This window comes from Garra rufa, chromosome 1 (assembly GCF_049309525.1).
Source record: "Garra rufa chromosome 1, GarRuf1.0, whole genome shotgun sequence".
Lineage (NCBI taxonomy): Eukaryota > Metazoa > Chordata > Actinopteri > Cypriniformes > Cyprinidae > Garra > Garra rufa.
The window spans coordinates 44,552,474-44,561,340 of NC_133361.1; the positions used below are offsets into that span (position 1 = coordinate 44,552,474).

Sequence of the window (8,867 nt, forward strand, 5' to 3'; positions counted from 1 at the left end):
TATTATTTGATTGCAACTCAATTTTTCCACCGTGTGCTTGCTTGCATAAACACCGCACCTGTAGGGGCTGCCATTGTTTTTTCGCGGGCTATGTCACGTCAGAGCTCGCAACTGGGAGTACATTGATCTAGTACAAGTTCATGGGTGGGAAGTCACGGGTTTGACTGCCTTTCCAGTGCACTTTCACGGGAAGAAGGTTGGAAAAACATGGGCAAGGGGTTGCCTGGAACGCGGCATAATACATAATAAATTGCTTGCGCCTCAGAGAGACGGAGACAGTTTTGCTGGGAAATGAGATCGGTCCGCTGGTTAGTCAAGTTATCCCATTCCATCTCTCATTATTCGCATTAACCCTAACCTTTTTTTGCACAATTCAACGTCAAATGAGTGTAAAAATTTGTTTCTGAATTAATACCATGTCTACACCGGACGCGAGCGGCGTGGTGCGACAAAATACAATAGAACCTATTATGCTGTCTACACTGGATGCAGCGCGACACGGCAAATCCCAGACAGTAATCTGCTGTCGCGTTCTATTTATGACGTGCTCACATAAAGTTTCAATGATTTGCAACGGTCGCTTTGTTGCGTCCAGCGTAGACAAACTTTAGCTGTTGTGGCGCGGCGTGACAACTGTCGCGTCCGATGTAGACACGGTGTAAGGGTGTTTTTTGTTTTTTTTTCGTTTTCTCATTTCTGATTCGATACTTCAAAATGCATAAAAACAGAGTGATGGAAAAATAGCTATTGTTTTAGAGCACACTATCTTATAGATATCCTTAAGGCTAACATATTCATACTAAAAACCATAAAACATCATTATTTTGATTTCACGGGGACTTTAAAATATCCAAAAAACACTAGAACTGGTATATATTTTGTTGACTTGTGTACTTAACATTATCCCAAACGTGTCCAAGAATGTTTAAATGTTAATTAGTGGCCCGTCCCTTGTCATTGCAGCACCAGCCAATGACATTATACACCTTTGGTTTTATTTTGTAGAAAACACAGAAACACCAAAGACACTTTAATACGTTATGCGTTTTATTAGACAGACAACGAACACACAGAGTAGCATTATAACAGAACACTCAAATGAATCTAGTATGATAAAACAGTGCTGCTTTACCCCACATACGCATGACCGGAAGGAGCTGAAGCGATCGACAGTTTCATAATAATAAGCTTCGCTGTTTTCGAGCCATGTGTCGCGCTCATTTCTCATTAGCAAACGCTCCAGCGGCCTGGGTTCCCTTGCACGGCTTTTAGCCCCTCCCTGTTTCATTCTATAGCGATGTTAATAAATCTTTAAAACATTCGTTCATCCATTTACCCGATTTCTGCCAGAGTCCCGTCGGATTGCATCGGTTGTGGCGATGAAAACGACAACACTCAATCAAACCTTTGTTTCTTGTTTGTTTTGAATATGCACCCTCTAGCAGTGAAAATGACATAGTGTGCCTTTAATGTTGTATTTGTTTGATGCACATTGTTGTTATTGTCGTTTTAGCATCAAACTCAAGTCAAAAAACGTGTTATTGGAGTCCTGCAGCATCTCCACGGAGCCCCTAGTGGGCCGCAAACTCCTCATAAGAACCAAACACGTGGTAATACAAAATATTTTCTTACTAATACTCATCAAACCAAATAAAACCCACTTGTTTGTATATGGAAAAGATGGCGAGGAGATTACAGAAAGGTGGTCTTTGTGTTCGGTTAGCGTGAAACACGCTTATCTTTGTGAATCAGTGAATTGGAAGTCCTGCCCACATATTCTCAGTGGAGGCCATGGGGACCTTCTACCTTGATGTGGGATGGCAAGAGATGAGTGTTGTCATAGTAACCGTTATGTGGGTAGCCGTATCACTCGCCTTCCTGGAATATAGCTTTGTGGTCTGAAGCATTGTCAATTTACTAAAACCACTCCCAGGGGGCTTTAGCATCATAGCCAAAAATAGATTTAAAAAATTACAGTTTAATCATAGGTAATGAGTTTCCAGAGCAGCATCTAATTAGCCAGTGAGTAGGTTTGGTGTGGTGCATGAAGATAACCATAGCCTTTTCATTTCAAATTTTAGTTCAATTTCCAAAAAATGTATTGTTTGAAACAAATATGATTTGTTTTTTATTTGCCACAAATATTAACTTTTTAATTATTTTTAAAAAAGACTGTTATTTCCTACAAATATAAACTATTATTGTTTTACTTTTTTAAAAATCTATTTTTTTTTTAATTAAATATTATCCCTTTTTTAAATGTATAACCATTTTAAAAAAATGTTTTTTAATTATTTTTTATTTTTTATTTTTTACTCTTTGAAAGTTCCACTTTTCTGCATGGATGGCTTGAGGTTGCACACCCAAAGCTCAAACCAGGGCTGTTTCTATGAACACACAGGCCTGTTTGTGTGTGTGTGTATCAGTCAGCGTCTGCGTTTTGGAGGGGAGCGTTGTGGTTCCAAAAGGAAATACACTGCTCAGGAGTGTGCACATATGTGTGTACACATATATGTTTGTGTAAGTTGAGGCCAGATGCAGTGGAGATTAGGGGCTCTTCAGGGAAACACAACTGTCTCTTTTCCTGGAAGCGAGTGTGCGCTTTCATGTGTATTAATCACTACAGGCGAGCGAGGAAAGATAGACTGATTAACTCCACACCGCATCGACCAATTCACGCAGTCAACCTCAGCGACCTATCTGACCTAACAGCCTCAAACGAGGCTTCTTTGAGCAAACTCTTTTCTATTTGTATCAAATTCGCATGTGAATTAAATGTAGTTAATCGTTAATCTGTGTCGAAAGAGGTAAAGGGAAATCCCTTGATAAATTAGCCAAACAGGCGACCTCACTTCCACAGTATGATAACAAGAATTCATTAGAATCAGGAAGGTTTTTTTCTCCCTTCTCAGAGATAAGCTTACTTGTAATAAAGCGTTTATGCTTTTAGACCTTTGACATGTTTTGCTAAGGATTGATACGAATCTCTACGCCAAGTCAAAAAACAGCTCATTTTCACTTTTTTGTTAAAGAGAAATCATTTCGAATTAAGTCTGATACAACGTTTTAACATCTTGTCATAGTCTTATCTGATGACTATGCAGACTGGCACTTCCTTCAGCCTCGACTGGAATTCTAAGCAGCGATCTGAAGTTTACATGAACCCCCGATGCCGAGTATTGTTTTGTTCTTAGTCATTTTTCTGCGTAAGCCTGTCAGATGTGTCGCAGAGTTTTATTGATACGTCTATGTGCGTCTCTAGAGATCACAGGCTCCTCCCCGTCACACTCCATCAGTCCTCACAACCCTTCATTTCTTGTAAATGTCTGTCTGAGCCATAAGCAGTTTACGGTCACCACAGCTCCGCCTCTCAACCACGCTACTACCTAGATTAATCAGCCTAGCTCAGTACAGAACGTCTGGCATGAACTTCCTATAAGTCCCTGACTTTGTCATTTCAGGAATCCAGGTACACTGGTAGACCGTAATCTAGTAAAATACACCATTGCTTGAACATGACCTGTCAGATTCTAAGAAAAAGCTGAGTTTCATTGGCACAGATTAAACTGAGATATTAATCTTGAATCTTGTTAGACAAGGGTGAGGCTCAATTTATGGGAAACTTCTCGCCTGTGGTCTATTTTTAGCATTTATATAATTTGAAACGGCCTTTATTTAACTTATTTGTTTAATTAAATCAATAAAACTAATAACAACATTAAGAGAAAATAAATATTTAAATTTCTTAAATTTAATTTAAAAATGATTAATTTTGTAGCCATTCTTTTGTGTTCACTAAGCCTTTCAATGAAATTGTTGTTTGATAACTCAAGCAGATGTTTTCTTTCATATTAAAAAAAAAACTCCAAATGCATGAATCCCCCAACCAATAAAGTAGAAATTGAGAAGTTTTAAGTTGTTTACAAATATATATTTATTATTTTTATAAAAAGTATTATCTTGAAATAGACCTTTCTGCATAGCAGAAATATAATCAAAGGAACACAATGTTCCCAAATAGTGTAAACATTCACAGACAATGTAAACATTCATTGTGCAGTGTTCAAGACTGGTATTCCAGAATGTGCTACAGTATGAATCCTGCATCCTAAAACAGAGCAGGACCATGAGGAGTCCATCAAGTATCTCCAGAATATTCCAGCAGCGCTTTAATGCAATGAGTCTGGTCTTCAGAGCGGATGAGGGAAGGCATGGAGGAAGTCTTTGAGGATTGGATGCACAGGGATGCAGTCGATGTCTTTTCCGCCGCATGTTTGGATAATCCGTGTGCGGCAGAGCTGCTGCAGGGACTGCACTGGTTCTTTCCTTAAGGGCCTGGTGAGACCCTTCTTCGGGGAACTGATGTAGTGCTCCAGCAGTTTGAAAAGACAGTCAAAAGTTTGCTTGCTGCCAGTCAGACTGAATTTGGAATTCTTGAAGTTAATCCGGACGCTGATGGGACCGTTCTGCGCTTTGTAACTCAGCGTGTAGAACACGTCACTCTGACGACTGTCCCGGATCAGAAAGGTTCCTACCGGCTCTTTCTTCAACTTCTGATGCGCTTCCTCCACAGTCATGGGACCCCAATAGAAGCCACTCTCCTCTAGCATCGAGGTGGTCTTTGCGATGGTCTTGAAGTCTCTGGCATAGTTGAAGGGCTTGAAATGTGTCTGGAAAGCCGTTGGTAGTTGACTGGGCCTAGCCCTTTGGGATTGGGAGACCTCTGGGGAGGCTTCTGTCCTCGCTTCAGGTTCTTCTGTGCCTTGATTCCCTTCCACTGAACTGTGCGCCACCATCCTACAGGAAAGACCAACTGGTGTGGTCTTCCATACCGTACCATAGGAAGGTCATCTAGATGAGACTCATCTGTCTGTTGAAGAGCAAGTAAAGAACACCGTTAGTCAGTCGCCTCACATGGTGTAACTGAAAATCACACAGGATGCAATAAACTCGCTTGTTTCATGGCAACATATAAATAGTGACGCAATCGGGATTCGCACATTTCGATTTATTTGTAAAAATGACTATTCCTGTTGACTTCATCATGAAGGCATTTAGTGTTAAAGTTAGTCTTATAAAACTTTTATTTCAAAGAATATGTATAGAAGTTTATTTTACAGCCTATTTAACGTGCTACAGTATACAACATATTTTAAAAGTCTTATTATAAGCGTTACATTATAACGTAAATGTGACCCTGGACCACAAAACCAGTCTTAAGTAACTAGCAATAGCCAAAAATACATTGTATGGGTAAAAAAAATTATGCATTAATGAATTATTGGATATATTGTTTACATTTTTTATTAGTAATGTGCATTGCTTAAAACTTAATTTGGATAACTTTAAAGGCGATTTTCTTTAGATTCCAGATTTTCAAATAATTGTATCTCGGCCAAATATTGTCCTATCCTAACAAACCATACTTCAATGGAAAGAATAAACCTCAATTTCCAAAAACATATTAAACCTTATGACTGGTTTTGTGGTCCAGGGTCACAAATAAACAAAACAAAGCGTGCTCAAAATAAGCTCTCGGCACACATTTAAACAACTAAAATCAAAAACACTCCGTTAAGCTGTGTAAAACTAGAACCTTACCGTTTTAGCGAACGTGAACTACAAAAGCAGTCAGTACAACTTTGACAAACTCTCGTCGCCGCTTCCAAAATCAGGTTTTTTTGAACTCCCATTGATTTATTCCACCGTTATATCGCGATAGAGACTTCCTCAGCGCACGACAGAAACTCGGTGCGCTTGCTTTCTGCTTGTTCTAATGTCAGAATGAACTGACAGGCGCTTTGAAACTACTTCATATAGTCGAACAGCTCCGCCTATTCTCGGAATCCTTTCACTTTCAGGGTTTCTCTGAAACAACTCAGGTTCGGGAGGAGGAGCTAAACTTGAGCATAGTAAAGCGTTTGTTGTTTCACTTCTCTTTTAAACATTTATGCATTTCCAAATAAAGTTTCATTTGCATCAAAAGAAATACCAAGAAAATAGCAGTTTATCTGAATGAGCAATATTTATGGTCGGCTACGGTTAAGGGGCACACAGGAATACCCTCCATGTGCGTTTCTAGTCTGATTAAGAGATATCAATATGAGTAGGGGGGTGTGTGTGTGTGTGTGTGTGTGTGTGTGTGTGTGTGTGTGTGTGTGTGTGTACAATAGTTTTCAAATCACAGAACTTCTGGAAGAGTTACTACTATTTTTGATTGCAGTTGGCAGATGTGCAACAATATACTGAAAGACATGAACATTCAGTTTTTTTATGTGACCCCAGACCATAAAACCAATTTTAAGTAGCACAGGTATGTTTGTGGCAAGGGTCAAAATTATCGTTATCGGTAAATTTCTTACCATAAAAATATCAAAACTTAATTTTTGATTAGTAATATGCATTGCTCAGAACTTAATTTGGACAACTTTTAAAGGCGATTTTCTCAATACTGTGATTTTTCGCACCCTCCAAATTTTCAAAGAGTTATATCTCAGCCAAATATTGTCCTATCATGACAAACCAAACACAAAAAACGTATTTATTAAGCGTTTAGGTGATGTATACATCTCAATTTAAAAAAATGGACCCTTATGACTGGTTTTGTAGACCAGAGTCACATATAAACATATTTTCATGCATCTGTCTTTCATGCTTGTCTTGTGGTTGTTGTGAATTATGCATGTCTGCATTCGTCAGGTTAATTTAACACTGTGTCAGCTGACAGATCAGTTCAGATCCACAGTGGGTTGGCTCTGTAAAGCATTTGCCATAAATGAAACTCTCTTTGAGCCATGTAAATCCACATCTGCGGAACAGGCGGACATTTATCCATGAGTTTCATTTCTTACAAATAGAGAGAGAGCTGCATGGCAACATGCATCAGATGCATACAGACACTCAGACATAGTAAGCACTGCACAAAAAAAATCTCCTTATTAAACTTTAAGTCTTTCGTTTGATAGTTTTGCATGCAATTTTGAAAATGTATTGTCTGCATGAGCTTTTAATCTTTATGGCCCAGTCAATGAGACTGACATGTGAATAATCCATATCCTGAAAGCCCATTTAGCAAGAAGAATGACATCAGCCTACAACAAAATAACTTTTGAGTGAAATGAACTCTTCTGACTCTGTGATTCGTTTAAATGATATCATTGTGAAACTGAAATCCCAGTCATGCAAATGAGAAGGGTGTATTTTCTTTACAACGAGCTGTTTGATTTGAGTAGAATTACTGGTTGTACTTTCGTTTCTCTCATATTTCTCAGAAAGGCTCATATTTACAGTAGGAGGACCACTAGCGGAGTATAACGTGCTTGCACTTCCACACACAAGGAAGAGGAATCTAAACAAACAGGCATGTGTCAGTTATCAGAGCTCTTCCCTGAAACAATCCCCTTTATCAGATGGAGGAACTGCTTGAACATGTTAGGCACATTATTATTCAATGACTATTTGGTAAAAATGCCATCATCACCATTATCTGTTTTTAGAGTTCATGTCTGCTCTAAAAATATTGACAGGCCTACATTTTTTTTTATTCATCATGCACACAAATGCATAATTTCAAATTCAGGCTATCCGAGGACTGTATTGAGGATGAAACCTCCAGAAATCAATTAGCTTACATAGGCTGTTTGCGCATATCCGATTCATCCACAAAGCCATATGCTGCAGATGTTTAATATCTGACTGAATCACCCATAGACTGTAAAAAAGGAATCACCTCACTCTTATACAGCAAAGTCACAGTACAGGAGGCATCTGTCAAATAATCGCATCATCACAACCCTTTTACATAATTACGTACATGAAAATGACCCTTACCATGTTCCTTTACGGACCGGTTGAAAAGCAATGTTTGCTATTCAAACATATCTCTCTTTTGTCTTGGAGCATATTCCAGTGCTTTACGGGAAAACGAAAGCGAAAGCTAATAGTGGCCTGCTCTCATTCCTATAGATGGTGCTGTTTCTCCTAAAGCTGCAATTGCTCGAGTCACCCCGTGCTATTTATGGAAAACAGGGAATTCTCTTTTTCTAAAATCTCTAAAATAATATAGAAACTATGTTAAGATGAACTAAACCTCACTTTCACATCTTAACATCCTTAGAATTGTATCTGTCATTCCGTCTCGGAAAGTACATTATCACAAAAGCAATTCTGTCGTAATTCAGTCATCAGATAAAGAAAATAATCTGGTCACTTTCATTTTGAACTTTTCTTAAGTAACGTGATCCAGACGGACGCCACATCACTGATTTTTCCAAACCACATAAACAAAGTCTTGTGCGGTTTCTTTGAATAGCAGCCGATGTTTAGAAACGCTTCTTCTTTTACGTTTTTGTTTAAAACCTTTTGCTATTATGCTGGCCTCATTTCAATAATACGCTCTGCAGTAATATATTTTTGCAGTATTGTATTTAGAGTATTTTGCACACAGTTTACATAGAGACTCACGAATTAGGAATATAGCACATTTAACCTTGTTAGACAAAAATGTCAGCAAATTCTAAAGCTTCAGTGATTGTTTGTGATCTGAATAATGAAAGCTAATAAACCGTATGAACAACAACAACAACAACAACAACAACAACAATAAGGAATAATGATGATAATGATATAGCTACTTGTTTCGTGTAATGTAGATGAATCATTATGAAGTTATGGAGAATTCATGAAAACAATACAAAAAATCCCTTGCATTCAGAAGTAGCTATTCTAATCACGTGACTGGCGCCAGCTATACAATAGACCTTTACCTGAAAGCACCGTCTTTTCTGTAAGTGCTGTTCACCACAGAGGGGGGCGTGTATGTAGGGCACAGGTGTGCTGTTACATAATCAGGAGCCAGACAGTTTGGA

General features: G+C 38.5%; 1 protein-coding gene across 1 annotated transcript; it reads right to left on the reverse strand.

Moving 5' to 3' along the window:
* Positions 1-3,909: 3,909 nt before the first annotated feature.
* Positions 3,910-5,764, reverse strand: socs1a (suppressor of cytokine signaling 1a). The gene is made up of 2 exons (XM_073833227.1): positions 5,602-5,764; positions 3,910-4,870 (listed from the first exon to the last, which is right to left on the reverse strand). Exon 2 carries the CDS (start codon positions 4,794-4,796, stop codon positions 4,191-4,193), a length of 606 nt encoding a protein of 201 aa, XP_073689328.1. The 5' UTR covers positions 4,797-4,870; positions 5,602-5,764; the 3' UTR covers positions 3,910-4,190.
* Between the last annotated feature and the right edge of the window lie 3,103 nt (positions 5,765-8,867).